This window comes from Plecotus auritus (assembly GCF_963455305.1).
Source record: "Plecotus auritus genome assembly, chromosome: 15".
Lineage (NCBI taxonomy): Eukaryota > Metazoa > Chordata > Mammalia > Chiroptera > Vespertilionidae > Plecotus > Plecotus auritus.
The window spans coordinates 7,367,641-7,385,493 of record NC_137781.1 but is presented as its reverse complement, the minus strand read 5'-3'; the positions used below and the strand labels follow the sequence as shown (position 1 = coordinate 7,385,493).

General features: G+C 53.3%; 1 protein-coding gene across 1 annotated transcript in view; it reads right to left on the bottom strand.

Moving 5' to 3' along the window:
* Positions 1-347: 347 nt before the first annotated feature.
* The window catches only part of ST8SIA2 (ST8 alpha-N-acetyl-neuraminide alpha-2,8-sialyltransferase 2), a 42,293-nt gene continuing 24,787 nt past the window's right edge, over positions 348-17,853 (bottom strand). The window contains exons 3-6 of the mRNA XM_080651569.1: positions 15,375-15,503; positions 12,562-12,819; positions 9,153-9,446; positions 348-787 (exon numbers count right to left, since the gene is read on the bottom strand). Of these exons, the coding sequence (XP_080507695.1) occupies positions 502-787; positions 9,153-9,446; positions 12,562-12,819; positions 15,375-15,503 (967 nt within the window). The 3' untranslated portion in view covers positions 348-501. The remainder of the gene's footprint in view (positions 788-9,152; positions 9,447-12,561; positions 12,820-15,374; positions 15,504-17,853) is intronic.

The following is a 17,853-nucleotide window of genomic DNA, read 5'->3' as shown; positions in this document are numbered from 1 at the left end:
CTCCTTTGCCCAGCTGATCGCTCCGACCTCCCTCTCCTCCGTGAACAGCACCGTTTAGACTTGGGTCACCTTGTCCCCTCTGGGTCCTGGCTCACCCAGAACCCACATGTCTCAGAGGCTCAAGGCAGCTCCACTCATCCATGAGCCCAAAGATCCCTCCAACCCAGGCGGCCGTTTGTCACCCCAAGTCATGGGACTGGCTTCTTTTCACGTCGAGTCCTTCCGCCCCCCAAAGATGGACCGGGTCTCCATTCTGGTGGGTTCTCCATCCCTTCTTCCTGTGGCTTATCTGCCTAATGCTAGATGAACACCACACAGTTATAAATACTCAGGTCAATATATATATGCAGGTATAGATATATATATTCTGGTCACTGTTTCACACTTTAACAAAGAAAACCACTAGCCTGCTTGTTCTAGAGTTTGTGCCACCCCGACTCCCCTCTGCCCGTGGTGTAGCTGGCAGGAACTGTGAGCCACTGAGTCCCGCGGGGCGCCCGCTTACGTCGCTCCGTCACACTGGCCGACAGTCAGTTTCAAAGCGCCGTGCTCGTGCAGACTCTTGAGGGCCTTGAACTCCAAGGGCATGGTGTGGGGGCTGGCCTGGGAGGTGTAGCCATACTTGAGGCTGTCGTAGTAGTGGTACTTGACGGGGTTCTGGTTCTGATCCAGCGGAAAGGGCCAGAAGCCGTAGAGGTAGATCTGGTTGCAGAAGCGCGTGGCCAGGGTGTACATCAGGAGGCCGGTGGTGGGTCTTTTGATGTGGACCTTGTTGGTCAGCCAGTATCTGGAAACAAGGGACAAAAGAAACAAAAAGGAGACCCGGGGTTAGGAGCGATCCTTTCCGGGAAGAGGCAACGTGGGAGGCCAGGCCGACTTGCCTGGGAAGAGGCAAGCTCCTCATGCAGCCGGTTACAGAGAGCTCAGAGGGCAGGCAGCTCCTCCCTGCCTGCTTCTTGGGGGTCTCTCACCCTGTGGTGGTTCTGGGAGAGTCGGGGCTGGGAGGGAGCTGGCTGCAGCTGCTGGAGACACCACCCAGGGACCTGCGAGCCACCGGCAGTGTCCCCGTGTGAGTGCGTCTCACCGGCTGTTCATTTCCTGAGCCAATTCAAGCCCTAACAGCGGCCGCGTGCCATATTAGGGATTTGCGGTTTGTTTATCTTCTGATAGTAAGGCCTTAGCAGGCTATTGTAGTAGCGGAGAGGGGGAGGGGAGGGAGAATTTAATCAGTGGCGAAACATCCAAGGAGCTCCACAGGTGGGTCTGAGGTTACACAGACGGGCAATGTGCCCTCATGGATATGCCTTTCCCTCACGTGACCCCTGGGTGAACTCCCTTTCTCTCTTTTTTTCCTCCCCAAACTAAATACATGCATCACGTCTTCCTGGAAATGTTCCCTTTGTTCTACCCTCGTCTCTCCAGCTCAAACTGACTTAATCACTTCCACATCATTATCTCGAGCTTTGTTTCTCCTTTCCCCAATGTGCTTATCAACCCGAGCTGACAATCCATTACTGTGTGGGTTGGTCTCCCTCACAAAACGGTACTGTGACCTCTCCGAGAGCAGGGGCCGTGCCTGCCGCCTCTGTGTAGGGGGTTCAACGGCATCTGGTGCAGCCAAGGCTCTGGCAGAGAGCGGCGTTCAGCAGATACTCCATATGCGCCCCTGCATCTCTCAGAATCCCTTGTCATTGGGCTGGGTCATGTGACCAGTTATGGCCAATAGGCTGTGACCACAAATGTGTCCCTTCTGGGCCCATGTTGATCAGAAGTGGGCCCTCTGCTTTCTCTTCTCCTGCATCAGAGGACTTCAGAGTCTCCTGTAAAGATGGTGGGAGCTTAAGATGGGTGATTCCTGGGTCTCTGAATCACTGGTTGGAAGAAAGCCCCCGCCAACAAATGGTACTTTGCAAGAATGAGAAATGGCCCTGATCGGTTTGGCTCAGTGGCTAGGCAGCCTTGGGCAAACTACGGCCCGTGGGCCGGATCCGGTTCTCTTGCTCTCCCCTCTGCTCCTTTACTTTGAATTTATATTAGTTCACACAAACACTCCATCCATGCTTTTGTTCCGGCCCTCCAGTCCAGTTTAAGAACCCATTGTGGCCCTCGAGTCAAAAAGTTTGCCCACCCCTGGGCTAGAGCGTTGGCCTGCAGACTGAAGGGTCCCAGGTTCGATTCCGGTCAAGGGCATGTACCTCAGTTGCAGGCACATCCCCAGTAGGGAGTGTGCAGGAAGCAGCTGGTCGATGTTTCTCTCTCATCAATGTTTCGAGCTCTCTATCCCTCTCCCTTCCTCTCTGTAAAAAATCAATAAAATATATTTTTTAAAAAAGAATGAGAAATGAACTTCTGCCGTGCTAAACCATGAGAGTTCCACGGTTTGTTATCACAGCGCAGCCAAATTGATGATCCTGCCTTCTATTGTGCTCAGCAAATGTTTGCCTCCAACGGAACTGAGAAACGGGGAGAAGTCGGAAAGGAGGAAGGAGGAAGCGAGCAAGGCACGCAGCTTTGTAACTGTGGCCAGCTGAGATGGGAATAGAAACGCCCCGCCTCTCAGCCCTGGTTCCAGGCTTCCACCCAGAATCACTCCCTGGGAAAGGTGTTAACAGCAAATGAGGCTCCGGGTGAAGTGAGAACTCAGTGGCCTGGAGGGACCCACTTATTTCCTGTTCTGCCTCCACAGCTAAACAGGAGCTCCTGAGATGTGTGACAGGGACACGGGGCACCTCTTAATGAGCAGCTTGTAATAGAGGCCGGCTGAGTTCTGCAGGGACAGAACGCACTCTACTTCCTCTATGTCGCCGCAGTCCTTCTGGCCAATTTAGCGACTGCGTGCCTGGCCAGTTCGTTGACAGGTTCTTTCCTTGGGATAACAGCTGGGTGTGAAAACACTAATTAATTTTGCCTTCCCAGTTGAGGTTAGCTGGGTGCATCTGGGACATCGTATTGACAGTGCACCTTTAATATCCCAGGCTTGAGATTTTAATTAGAAGGCAAAGTCATCTCTAAGAAGGCAATAATTATTTTTCAAATTGGTTACCCCAGTTGCTAAGACGATTAAGCACTGTATTTTATGAGTATGGACAGCAATCAATAAGGATTGCCATAATCATCTCAAAAGCACATTCGGCCTTTTCCCTGGGTGCCAGGGCTTGGTTCATGGCAAGAACGGTGGCTGCCAGTTTTGGAAAAAGAGACCAAGAGGGCTTTCTCCAGGAAGCTAAAAGCAGTTGCGGGCTAGAGCTCATTTCGTCCTTACGGGGCAGGAATGCCTCCCAGGGCCACTTGCTGATATTTTGTGCAAGATCAGCAGCAAAGCCAGGAACGGAATTCTTGGGCTCTGGTCTTCCATCATCCACATCATCAATCACCTTTGGCCCTGATTGGGGGCCCCATTGCTGTCCTTCCCTGGGAAACACTGGTTAAGCCTCTACTGTCTGGGGGACACGTCTGCACAAGGCTGCCCAGTGGTGATGGCAGGCTGGGGATTTTGTGTCAGAATTGGGGGCTGGAGTGCAGCGCTGGTCAAGCCTCGGGATGCTCGAAGCTGATTCCTGGTCCCCTACACTTCACGTTTACCCAAGTAAGTCAGCTAACCCCAAGTCTGACCAGGCCACCAAACACCTTCCCAAGACTCCAGAGCTGCTGATCAGTGTCCCACTTCCCGCCGCCATACTCAATTGCCCGGTGTCCTCCCCTTCGGTTGCTCACCTCCCTTGCCAAAGGATGACATCCAAACGCCTCATCCAGGATTGCGAAGCCCTTGAGATCCGGGCCAGAAATCCCTGCCACCCCCTGGTAGGCACAGTCACACTGCCACGAGGACCTTCTTGGTTTCGTCACCATCACCTCCCATGTCTCCTGACCTGCAGCCCTTCTCCTGGTCTCAGCTTCAATGTCACTTCCTGCAGGAAGCCTTCCCGGACCTCCCTGGAGGGTTTTGTGTTCCATAAGCGGTTCTTTCCCTGTTACAGCACGTATTGTGCTACGCTATTGTTTGCTTGTCTTTCTCCTCCCTTACAATGAAAAATTCTGGGAGCAAGTGGGTTAGCTTCTCCATAACCCCAGATCCTCGCATAGCACATGCACAGATCTCCATGAAGCAATGAATGAAAATGAGCAAGCAGAGGCCAGTGGCTCCCTTTGAGGGCGCTGGCAGGGGTGTGGAGGGAGATCACAGTAGCTTTGTGTGGGAGACCAATCCACACAGCACTGGCCTCACCCTAAAACTCTTCCGGGCAGCCACCAGGTCTGCACATGTGAAAGGCAGGCTCACAGCATTCCAGAGAGCATGTTGCCAAAAGGAAAAAGAAACCCATGATGCTGGTTACTTGAGGGGTTCCTCCTGCTTCAGGGTGGGCCCCCTAGGGTGTTGAGATACTGCTGCTCACACACAGGCCCAGCAGGGACCCAACCAGACCATTGCTTGGGGGGGCGGGTGCAGAGGTGCAGTTAAACCTTCTGGCTGGATTCTGGAATTTAAACTAATGCCACTCCCAACTGAAAAATTATATTCAACCTCATTCATAATTGAACTTTTGCAAGGTTATGCGAGATCAGGTATTTTTAATCATAGGTGGGAGAGTAACTTGGCAATATCTATGAAAATTAACAATGCATATATCTGTCTCTCTTTTTAGCAATGACACTTCTAAAAAGCCAGCCTATACACATAGATATATGTGCAGATGTCAGTAAAGGATGGTCACTGTAGTACTGGTTATATTAGCAAAAGATGGAAACACCCACTTATGTCTGCCCCCGTCCCAGTCTCCCCACAGATGGTCTCTGCTTATGTAAACTATGACCCTGACGCAGTGGAAGGCCAGGAAGCTGTGAAGGAAAACAAAGCAGTACCTGTCAGTCTATATAATAAAAGCGTAATATGCTAATTAGACCAGACGTCCTTCTGGACAACCTGCCGACCTTCCAGACGAAGCTGGGGCTGTAAGGGAAGCCCGGGTCCCGGGTGCTGGTGGGAAGCCGGTGCTGACAGGTGGGGAAGGAAGGCCTACTCTTGCACGAATTTCATGCATCAGGCCTCTAGTATAGAATAATTTCCAGAATTTAGCAAGGTGTGGTGCTTAAAACATGCTCCCTTGTGTGTAAAAGATTTTTCTGGAAGGAGACACAGAAAACCAGTTTAATTAATAAGGCTGCCTCTGTGAAGGCGGGCTCGCTTTTCACTTTAAATCCTCTTATGCTATTTGGGATTTTCTTTTTACTATGTGCATTCCTATTTAAAAAGATAATAGAGACAGTCCATTAGAAATGACCCAGCGCTGGCAGCCATCTGTGCCTCAGTACCACAGACTCCCTCCTTCTCTTCTCCATGGAACACACTTCCACACTCGTGTCCCTGGAGGAGACTAGAACCCAGTGCCCATGACTTGGACCCAGTGTCATCTCCGACCCTCGCTGGTCTCCCCTTAGCCTCTGCACTGTGCTTAGCCCCTCACCGCTGGGCCTGCCCTCTGGTCCTCAGTCTCTGCTCCCCACAGACGGGCAGCAGGGCCTGCTTGACCGACATGCTGCTTCAGACCTGGCAGGGGTGCCCGCTGGATCAGTGCCAGCCCGGGGCCTCGGCTCAGCACGCCTGGTGCCTAATTAGGCCCCATTTCACAGGCCGCCTCTGCACCCGGGCTGTGGCTGGGCAGTTGAATGGGCCTGCTTTCTTGCCCACGGGCCCCCCTCTCTGTGGCTCACAGCCTTCCCCGTTGTTGTAATTGAATTAGGGCCACGCGCTACCAGCTGCTGACCAGTGTCCCACTTCCCGCGACCACACTCAATTGCCTGGTGTCCTCCCCCTCGGTTGCTCACCCCGTTGCCAACAGCCAGGCGCTGTGCCACCCTCCAGGCTGGCAGAGCCAGAAGCCCTTTGGAAGAGCTGCTCGGGCTGGGGCAGGGGCTGGTAAGAGTTGAAGGGAAGGCCTTCTCTCAGGGTCTCTGCCATGCTGTCCACCCCCTGCAATGCCCGGGCCCAAGAACTGTCTCCAATGGGCCAGCATCTCGAGAGCACATGGTGGTATGGTGGTTAGAGACGCTCCTAGCACAGGTATACTGCATCAAAGAGTCTGCGTGGGGAAGGAGGCGAGCTAGCCCAAAGGTTCATTACGTTGAAGCCATAACCTCCAGTACCTCATAGTGTAACCTTATTTGGAGATAAGGGGTGGCTCCCGAGGTGATCAAGTTAAAATGCGGTCATTAAGGTGGCCCCTATCCAATATGACTGACATCCTTAAAATCAAGGGACGTTTGGAGAACAGGTGCACACAGGGCAGATGCCATGTGAACATGAAGAGTGGCCACCAACAAGCCGTAGAGGGAGGCCTGGGAAGATTCTCCCCTCAGAGCCCTCAGGAGGAACCAGCCCTGCCGACACCTCGATTTCGGCCTTCTAGCCTCCAGAACTGTGAGACAATGATTCTGTTGTCTCAGCCACCTAGCCTGTGGTTCTTTGTCACACAGAGCAATTCCGTGTGGCGTGGATTTCCAGCTCCATGGCCCAGAAGGGGCATTCGCTGCTGACCTCCCTGAACATCCCCAAGGAGGCTGAATCCACGGCCTCCCGAGAGGCAGCTACGCTCACTGCAGATGATCCTGACTTGTTGGAAGGCTCTTCCCCATGTCCAGATGACACCGACTCCCTGTAGAGCCTCTCCCAGCCCCGGTTTTACTGCTGGAACCTCACAGGCCAAATCGGTGAGCCCCTCAAGGGCAGACGCCTTGTTTCATTGACTTTTACACGGGCCTGGAGCCCGCTAGGTGCCTGTCACTATTCACTGAATGAAGAAAGGTTGCTTTCATGTACCTCGGAGCCTCCTTCTCTCCCCAAACCTTTCAACTTTCCAATTTCTCTGCCACTGTGGTCCCTCTCCAGCCGGATACCCAACACGGAATGTGATTCTCCAAGTGGGGTTTGACCCGGGAGAGTAAAAAAAGGCCATGGCCACCCTCCCTGACTCTCAGAGACATTCTGTGTCCATTGCTGCAACCCAAGAGCATAGATTATTTTATTTTATTGATTTTTTTACAGAGAGGAAGTGAGAGGGATAGAGAGTTAGAAACATCGATGAGAGAGAAACATTGATCAGCTGCCTCCTGCACACCTCCTACTGGGGATGTGCCCGCAACCAAGGTACATGCCCTTGACCGGAATCGAACCCGGACCCTGGAGTCCGCAGGCCGATGCTCTATCCACTGAGCCAAACTGGGTAGAGCCATAGATTCTTTTGAGCGACCACACACCCGCTGATGATTGGCACTGTTCATCTCTCTGTACACTTACTTAGAATGCTGCATTTGTCCATGCTACATTTCTGCCTCTTAGATTAGCTCATTGTGTCAGCCTGTCAAAAATAATTACGATGCAACCCTGAAGCTCTATTGGACCCTGCACCCCACAATGCCCCATGGCCCCACAGAGGGAGAGGGCCGTTGGTAGAAACCCATTCCAAGACCCTGAAGTCCCCTCCCCACTACCTCCTGCCCTTCCCAAAATCAGAGACCCACCCCACCTGCCTCTCCTGCAGTGTTGCCTCTGGGAGTCCCTGTGAAGGAAGATGCTGGATCTAAGGGTTAACACTTATTACTGGTGCTTAATGCTGTTTTGACAGATGAAAATGAGTCGGCTATAGCTGGAAATAGCTCTAGTTGCATATGTTTCATCCAGTTGATTGCCCATTCCTCACCAAGGGACCTTTTCTCTCTTTACCAAAAGGCAGTCCTTTTCTTTCTCTCACGCCCCCGACCACCAAGCCATGTCAGTTTCCTCCTTCTGGGAAGAAACATTGAAAGGATGATCCTGAACCCATGGGGTGGGGTTACTGCGGCAGCCCCACTCTGTGCCAGGGATGAAGGGAAGGGTGCTGAAGGGACCCCTGACAGGTCAACCTCCTGTTTGGCCTGTGTCCACACAGGTGTCAGTCTGCTCCATCAGTATGAATGCGGCTGCCTTTGGTGAATGCATCTCTAGGTCTTCCTTGGTGGCAATGAACTTTGTGTGTATACACACCCTAGAAAGACCAGTGCTGGTCACAGGCTTGGGTGTCACCTTTACGAGGCCCAGAGTCCTTTGTGGGTGGCTCTGGGGGCTTCCCAGCGTCACACCGAGTAATGCTAAGGTCCTTTGGTCGGGGTTGGGGTGGGGGGTTGGGGAGTGGCTGTACTATGGTCTTTCTCGTGTCCCTGGCAGGGTTGTGAACTGCCATGTGGTTGGATGGGCAATTAGATGCAGGGCCTGGCCCCACGCTGCGAGGTCAGGAGTGGGTGGGGTACATTTGTAACAGGCATCTCAAACTTAATATGCCCAAGAAAGAACTCCCTTCCTCAACACCCCCAAACAAGCATGGGCTTCCCTCAGGCTCTCCTGTCATAGGGAGTGGCACCCCCATCCCCCATTTGCTCAAGCTCGAATCCTAACGGTCATCCTGACGTTTCCTTTCTCTCACCCCATGAGGCCCGTAAATAGAATCCATCAGCCAATCCTGCTGCCTCTCCTCCAAAGTTTATATCAAATCTGTTACACATCTACTACCATTGTCCTTGTCTGAGTCAAATGTATTTCCTGCCTGAACCATTCAGTCAGGTTCCCAGCTAATATTCCTGCTTCCATTCTGGCCCCCTTACAGTTTATTCTCAACATCGCTGTCTAGGCGGGAACTGCCAGTTGGTCAGAATTGCCATGGCAGGTGAAACCCACTTGCCAACCCCCTCATTTCTCAGGAAGGGAGGCTCAGAAGGGTCAGGTGACTTGTGGGAGTCATACAGCTAGTGAGTGATCAGCTGAGATGGAAATTTTTAATTTTTTTTTTTTTTGGTTAATCCTCATGCGAGGATATTTTTTCATTGATTTTAGAGAGAGTGGAAGGGAGAGGGAGAGACAGAGAGAAACATTGATGTGAGAGCGACACATTGATTGGTTGCCCCCCGCAGGCTCCTGGACCACGGCTAGGGATAGAGCCTGCAACCAAGGTACGTGCCCTTGACCGGAATCGAACCCAGAACTCTTCAGTCCTCAGGCCGACGCTCTGTCCACTGAGCAAAACTGTCTAGGGCTGAGATGGAAATGAACCTAGGAAAGCAATATTGCCTGCCAAGTACCTCCCCCACTCAGCCACAGCCCCCTTCCCCGGGGAGGGGCCGCTCACCCGCGGACGGCGTGCAGCAGGCGCAGAGAGGGGTAGGCAGTACGCACGTTGACGCGGTGCTTCAGGATGAGCTCGTTGACCCACTCCACGCGCTCCTTGCCGCCCCTGGCCATGAAGGCGGGGATCCACAGGATGCTGCCATTGAGGCTGTGCAGCCGCTGGAGCAGCTTCTCCCGCCACGTGGCGTTGACCAGGTCCTCGAAGGCCCGCTGGATGACCGAAGGGTTCATGGTCACCAGGTCTGTCTTGAGCCCCACGTCCCGGGCGTACTCCTGCACGGGGGCCAGGTTGCACCTGCCAGAGAAAAGGACAACGTGGTTCTTTTGGGAATGCCGAGACACCTCTGCTTGTATCTAACCGGATCCCTCCTTTGCTTCCTTCTCATCCCAAAACAACATCCTCCTGCGCTCGCCGGCGGCTCCCGTCACCCCTCCTCCTGCCACACATATCCACTAGGCTCGCAGCGCACACACAGACTTCGCTGCCCCCTGGGGGTGTCAGGTGCTTGCCTTCTGGAGGTCAGGATCCAGCAGAGGAGGAAGGAAGCAAGCAAGCCAGCCCCCAGCCCACCAGGTGACCGTGACATTGGCACGTGTGACCTGGCCACATTAGGTGACAGAGGGAAGGCTCTGCAGGGACACTCCCAGGTTCAGAATTCAGCTCTGAGACTTGCTGTCTGTGTGACTCCGGGCAACCTGCTCAACCTCTCTGTGCTTCCTGAGACTTCCTCTTGGCTAAGGAACATCCTCAACAGTTTGTCTGGCTATGAGGTTGGAGCAGAACCCTCCCAGGACTCGGGGGAGTCACCACACACCCAGTCCCCAGAACACTGCTGGACCACAGGAAGAGTTCAGTGCATGTTGCTGTTGTCATCAGCATAACGGGAAGGAGGCGCATCAGGCGGTCTTCCCGGAGGTGGTGACCATTGAGGGAAGTCTAGAAGGATGGATGAGCACAAGTCCAATAGTGGAAAAGGCGCATTGGGACAGATCAGAAGAATCACCCCAGGCACCTGTTCAAAGTGCAGATTCTTCCGGCCCATCCCCCAGAGATCCAGATTGAACAGGTGAGCCTAGAAATGATGTTTATTTCTGCAAGCTCTTAGGTTAAGTCCTATAACCAGGCAGTTTAGGAAACAACATTTGTGGTATTTTAGGTACAAGAAATGTGTCCAAAGGCACAGAGGTGGGGAACAGAGTGAGTACTTAGGGGAAGGCAAGTGATTTGGTGTGACTGCAGGGGTGGGCAAACTTTTTGACTCGAAGGCCACAATGGGTTCTTAAACTGGACCGGAGGGCCGGAACAAAAGCATGGATGGAGTGTTTGTGTGAACTAATATAAATTCAAAGTAAAGGAGCGGAGGGGAGAGCAAGAGAACCCTCCGCTCTTTCGGCTCCGCGGGCCGGATAGAACAGCCAAACGGGCCGGATCTGGCCCGCGGGCCGTAGTTTGCCCAGGGTTGGACTAGAGCATGTTCCATGGAGGGCACGGGGCAGGAGAGGCAAGTCAGGTGAGAACAAAGGGCCTGTGTGTCAGTGGCTTGGTTCCGAGAGCAATAGGGAGCCACTGGAGGCTCTTGAGCAGGAGAGGAACATGGACAGATTTGCATTTGATGCAGCAGCTAGACAACGATGAGACAAAGTAGTACTGTGTATTGGCGGGGATGGGATTGGGTATCAGAAGGCAAGCCTGCAGGTGAGAGAGGCAGCTCTTGCCCAAGGCCTGACACTGGCCTGAACTAGCCGTGCGACCTCTGACTTTCTGTATCTCAGTGTCCTCATTGCAAAAGCCAGGACAAAATAGAATGTTCCTGACAGGGCTGTGAGAATTAAGTAAGGTGATACATGCCCTGTGGAAGGGCATTTGTTTATAGGATTCTCCCTAGGAAAGGTTTTGTGTGTGTGCACGCGCACTATGATGTTTTAATCCCCAACCATCTGGGAATGGACTCTGCACGCTTGTGACCCTAAGCTAGGCAATCTCCTCAATCTGGCATTGAAGGCTCATGGGGACCCTGTGGGGACCAGCCCCCCTGTCTGGCCTCAGTTCTTTACAGCACTGTATGCAACCTATGTCACCTCCATGATGCATGAATCTGCCTTCTTATTTCCGTGCTTTCCTCACGCTGGTTCCTCCGCTCCAAACTCTAAATCTTAAATGCCTATCCCATCCTACCCTCACCCCGTCTCTGGCTCTCAGCCAGACAAACCTCGCACACTCTCTTTCCCCGCCCTCCTCAGTCTGTAGCCTGGAGGGCTTTGAGAAGTGGGGCTGAGCCATTATAAAGGCCAGGCTCAGGCAGAACCTGGCAAAAGATAAACTAAAACAGGTTCGGCCGCCAGGCCGCGGTGGCTTTTCCATCCCCGCAGACACAGAGGTAAACACCCTGCCCAGTCCCACGTTCTGAGGTCCCAGGAGCTCTAGGATAGGGCTGCCCAGGACAAGGCTCTCTTTGCGTAGGGACAGTCCCGGCAGAAACACGAGATGCGCTGGCGGTTCTGCCAGGGCTGGGGCCCTGTTTGGGATGAAACTCGAGGCTCCGTGTGCCCTACTTTTGACCAGGGGACAGCAAGGCCTTGTTTCCGAGTCTGTCTGGATTAGGGGTCAGGTGTCAGGGCCCTGGGTAAATATTTCCAGGTGTGTCCCAGGGGACCGAACAATGAGAGATGGTATTTCAGTGAGAATGATGGGAAAATATAAAACCCGAGTTTCTCCATTGCTCTCTCACTTCCCAGATTTTGACTCCAGGATATAAAGTTACTAGTAGCCTATGACCTTCCACAGCACTTAAAAGACTTTTGCAAACTTGGACTAACCAGGAGATTTTCTTACTGCTCTTTCATAGCAGGCTCTATGCAGGGGTCGGTAAACTTTTTCTGTAAAGGGTCAGATAATAAATAATGCTTTGCGGGCTGTATACACTATTGCAGCAGTTCAACTCTTTCCAGCTACACACTTTGTAGTGAGAAAGCGTCCATTGAGGATAGGAAAATGCATGGGTATGGCTGAGTGCCAATAAAACTTTATTGATAAAAATAGGCTGTGGGCCATAGATTGCCTAGCTCTGCACTAGACCAGCAATTCCCATCCTTAACTGTACAACAGAATTACCTGGCATCTTGGGCCATGTACCCCCTACCCCCAGATTGATAACTGGTCTGGGGTGCAGTCTGGACATTGGGACTTTTAAAGGTTCCCCAAGGTTGAGACCAGAGACATCAAGGTGTTTCCCGCGCCCCCTCCCCCCATTTTACACGGATTTATTTAATTCTGTTCACACTGTATAATTGGTACACAGCCCACAAGGTTGTGACTAACCCAACCCGTGTGTCCTGGTTCAACCTCTTGGGACAACTGGCAACACTCAGATACGCCTGCTGCTCTGGACCAGCGCCCCTGCTGCGGTTACCTTATGACGAAGCTGTGCGTGTCGATCTCCTGCCCGCAGCCGCTGTTCAGCAGGACCCCCGAGTTGCCCACGATGGCACAGGTCCGGAAGTGCTTGTTCTTCAGCGGCGAGGCCCTGGGCAGGAGCTCGTACAGGTTCTGGGACACGTTCATCGTGCTGTCTCGGTCGAAGATGTAATGAATGATGTCTCCGGGCTTCAGGGTCCCCTTGAGGACGGAAATGTCCTTTTCAGCATCCAGGAACTTTAAGATTTGTTTCCTACAAAAACCAAACACACATGGAGGATCAGTCTCCCCGGTGCCAGCTGCCCTTTGCCAACCCGGCTTCTCCTGCCCGGCATCGCCTTGCAGGGCTGCTGGCGCCGGCACCCAGGGAGCGCTGAGTTCAGATGTGAAAATGCATGGGTGTCTTCAGAGGTTCTGGGCAGGGACTGTCAGAAATGGCCCAGAGGACTGTCCAGGAGGGGTCCCTGGAGAGCTTGGTGGCAAGAAAATTGGTGCCCCCGATTTTCTAATAGAAAATTCCAGTTACGGTGACGGCCAGTCCGGTTGCTATGGTTATGCCTACTTCCTCCAAGGTGTGCAAACTGCCCCGGGAAATGACTCCATTAGGACACAAGCGAGCTCATCACAGAGGGCCCTGGAAGGGAGGGTGCCCCAAATTCCAGTTTTCCCAGGGATGCCTGGTTTCAGCACGCCCCAGGAGACCCCTCGGCCAGACAGTGGTCACGCTAGTCCCCTGACAGCAAGTCCTGAGCTGGGAACAGGCAGCCAGGATGACACATGTCCCTCATGCCTCCATGGAACACGTCTCCGGGCACAGGGCCCTTCCGGGGGGTGACTGCGAACGTGGTTGCTGTGAGGCGTGTCCATCGCTCTGCCTTTGAGGGACTGAGTCCGTGAGCCGGTCTGTTTTGTGGAGTATGATTTCCCGGCCTCCTAACGGCTGTCTGGTCTGAGGTTTGTAAATAGCGATGCCTCTCTGGTCCCCCAGAGCACGGTTGCTCTGTGTTGTTTTAAAACGAAGGTGATCAAAGGACAGCTGTCTAGGCTGGCTGACTTTGATTTAGGGGGAAAGTTCTAGAATCATCTAGCATAGCCTGTAGCCACAGAATGGATGGGTGTCCTCTACGCATCCCCAGGGTGTTTTACTCAAACCTTGCCGGCCTGGCCCCCAGGAACCTGAGGTTTTACTTAAAGAACTTTCTAAATCACCCCAGCTATCCTTAGAGATGACTCAAGTCATAGAGAGAAGGAAATGTGGTGCCCAGATTGGCTGGAACGAATTCCCTTTCCTGCAGTGGAACTGACGCAATGATGCCCTTTCCAGTACAAAGTCTGCTTTTCCTCAGAACCCCAGAAAGACAGAACCTTCTCCCGCTTTGCACATGAGGGGATTTGCAAGATGGTGGCTGACTGCCACCTGAGCCTGTGGGGTGGGGATGTTCGCAGCCTGTGGTGCACCCTGGCAGGTGCACGTTCCATCACCTGGGGGCTCAGAGGTCCCGCTGACACCTGAGAAACCCCGACTCCGAGCGTGGCCAGGTCTCAGCACGCTTCCTAAAGCTCCCCAGGTGACTTTATTTTTCATATATTTTTTCAATGTATTTTATTGATTTTTCACAGAGAGGAAGGGAGAGGGATAGTTAGAAACATCGATGGGAAAGAAACATCGATCAGCTGCCTCCTGCACACTGCCCACCGGGGATGTGCCCACAACCAAGGTACGTGCCCCCCAACCGGAATCAAACCCGGGACCCTTGAGTCCGCAGGCCGACTCTCTATCCACTGAGCCACACCAGCCAGGGCCCCAGGTGACTTTAACCTGCGTCCAGGTTTGGGCACCTCTGCTCTTCAGACTGCCTATGAGTGGATCGCAGCTTGGCATGCCTGGCCAACTCCTAATCACCCTTCAAAACCCATGGCTCCTTTCCTGGCCAGCCCTCTTGGTTCTCTGACAAAATGAAGTACTCTCTCCTCGGCTGATCTTCTATCTCCACCTCGTTATAAGATGCAATCCTGCCTGCTGTGTGCATCACACCTTCCTGTCCTGTCATTACTTCGATTGTCTCCCCACTAACATGCCTGACTCATGGCAGCACTCCGGGCCCCCAGTGCGATGCCTGGAGACGAATGGCTGGATTATTCTGACTCATCTTTGCTGGGTCAATGGCGGCGATATCAAAGGCAAGTAGCCAAAGTGCTGAAGCTGAAATTCCTAGGTTACAGGTTCCCATTCCAGCAGCTCGGAGCTCTGCCTTCGCAACCAGGTGTCACGCCAGCTCCTGGGCCACCTGATCGGATATGGCTTTTCATTTTCATGTTTTGGAGAAGGCAGCCTACCCAAGCTATAGGACTGTGTGTCTGTGTGTGTGGGGGGAGGGGGAGGGGGAGGGGGAGGTCTCCAAAGCCTCTCCAAGTGGGAGGCACAGATGCCAGGCAGTCCCAAGCAAGCAGTCCTTCCCTGGTCCTTTGGAGAAGCCACCTGTGGCCTCGCTTCCCCCCTTCCACTCCCCGCCCCCCGCCTCCAGGCTCTCCCAGCCGCCCCACTGCTGAGAGCCCACTCCTTCCACCCAGGACCTCCGCTCCTGCCAGCCACCCCGGCCGGCCGAGCGGCTGCACGCACAAGCCGGGCCGCTGGGCCGGCCTTGGGTTTTTATTTCCAATGGACCACTTACAGATGAAACCTAGCCTCGGTGGGAGGTAAACATTTTCTTTCTAAGCCAACTTCTTTAGATGATAGAGAGCGGCAATTTGCCGGCTTGCGCCCAAGAAGGCCAAGCCCGTCTCTGTCCGAGAGGTAATTACCACTACCTGATCTTCAGAGACAGCGTCTGGTTGTGCCTCCACGCGGCGGAGGCCGGCTGGATGTGGTGTTTAACGCTCTCGTTGCTTCTGTCAACAACAGCTGGCGGTGAGGAGCCATTTATTACGACTTCAGCTCTGGAAGGGAGAAGGGAGGGAGGGATAAATATGATCTGTTAGCATGCCAGCGACAAGTCTAATCGCTTTGTTTTGCTGAGGCTTGACTGTAAACTTCTTCAGAAGAGCAAAATTGCAGTTATTACCTGAGAAGGGAAGGACGTCTAGAATGCACAGACGTTCTCCCTACGGTGTATGCTACACACATTCTTGGAAGCAGGAGAGGGGGTAATGAACTATCTTTCTTCCACTCCCCCCTTCCCACCCCAGTGTTTCTTCCCAATGAAACCTAGCAGGCATGGTCAGAATAATACTTCAAGTTACTTTCGCAAAACTCCAAATAGCAGTGGCATTAGCAACTGAGCATCATGGTGTTTTACAAACTTAATGAGGAGAAAACCACAGATCTGTAACACCCCCTCCTTTGTCCCTGAGGTGTCTTGTTCCAGAGTTCTCAATGCTGTGTCTCTCTCTCCCACTAGACTATAAGCAGGGGACCCCCCCCCATTTCTATATTCCCCAATGGTCTCACATAGCAGGTGCTCCATAACTAAGTGTGTGCTGGATTCACATTTGAATTTGGTCCTGGGGGAGCCTTGGATGGATGACGGAGCTGGCTGGCTCTGTACACCGGGGGCAAATCACCATTCTGGGTGCACCCCCTCCTTCCACCCAGTTCGGGAGCCTCAGGCATCAGAGGCCCCGCCTCAGTTCAGAGGCTTGAAATCTATGCTAGTAGGTTTCTAAGAAACTAGGTCACAATTACATCCACAGGCGGGAGCCGGCCCGCCTCTGCCGGCCGCACGCAGACGCATGTGGGTCACCTGCCAAGTTGCTCAGTCTGTGCTGGCGGCAGAGTCTCCCGGCAATGACAGTGGCTGGATTTGGGAGGCCCGATCCTGGAGCTTTGAAGAATCCAAACAAAGCACCTATGTCCCTTGCGTTTACCTTGGAGCAGCCACGTTAAAAAGGGGGTCTATACCCAGTGCTCGATTTTGCTTTTTGCAGGGAGAGAAGACATCCATTTGGGGGTGCACATTGTCTGTGCGCTTTCTCCCCAGACAGCTCCGTTCCTCGGCATTCCTGACTGGTATCGTTCGTCTTGGGTTCACATAAATGTAACTTCAGCAGAGAATCAGAGTCAAGAGTTATTGACCAAGGCCTAGCATCCAGGCTTCACGGAAGCCTGTGAGAGGAACGGAAGACTTGACCCTTTGGAATGTTTGCTGATTTCCCAAGCTGTGTGACTGTGGGAAAATCACTTTGCCTCTCTGAGCCTCAGAGTTCCCGTTTATAGGAAGAGGGTGTAGAAGAGGAAGACGCCAGCGCTAAGGTTCTGGAATTCTGTAGGGACCACCAATGGCCCGTACCCATCGCTGGCTGCCATCTCCCGAGGCTCCAGTGGGAGCTGCTTGTGGCTGCGTTTCTGTCCTGCTTCCACTTCTGTGTGGGCCACAGGTGGGAGCAGGGACCCCCAGGGCTGCTGATTTAGCTGCCTGCCACACCCCAAGACCCCAAGCTTCGCCGCAGCTTACATCAGCCGGCAGTGTGATAGAGACACTAGGAGGCCGGCTGGTAGTCTCATCAGTAACCAGTGACGGGGCCTCTTACGGTTCAATTTAGATTCAATCTTGGGTGGTGCTCCTCAGAAAGGAGCATACCGGGTGCCCCGGGCTCTCTCAGCCATGAAGGATCGGCAGGGGTGTTGTGACAAGGATGCTCAGAAACCTGCGGAAAGGGTTCCAGGCTTCTCTGTGATGAAGGGAGGCAGCCGGGAAATGAAGGCAGGAAAAAGGAAGAGGTGAACGTTGGCATGGACAGCGGTAAAATGCCATTTGTCTCTCCTTCCTGGCGAAAACTGGGATGGGTTCCTGCCTAACCAGACATGGTCTCATTCCACTTGAACCCTGGCTCTGTCGCCATCTCACTGGGGTACCGGGGGAAGTCACTTTGAGTCCCTGGCTTCTGTCTTCCTCTCTGTCAAATCAAGGGACGGATGAGAGAGCCCCAGGGACCGCCTCCGCTCACTGGCTGTACGTGCTGTGTGTCGCACAGATACGGCTGGATGGATGAACCGAGCGTCCTCTTCAGTGAACGTGTCCTCCTGTCCTCAGCACCCCGTCCAGCCCAGCGACACTAGAGTCTCATGTCACGCTTACGTTTCTCTGTCTGCTGATGCCATGACTGCATCCACAGCGACAGGAATAAGCCTCCACTGAGTCCCTTTCACGCATCAGGCCGGGATAGAACCTTACATTTAGAGGTTCGCATTCTTGAAACACCCCTGGGAAAAGATGTGTTGTTACTCTAACTCAGTGGTTCTCAATCTTTCTAATGCCGCGACCCTTTAATACAGTTCCTCATGTTGTGG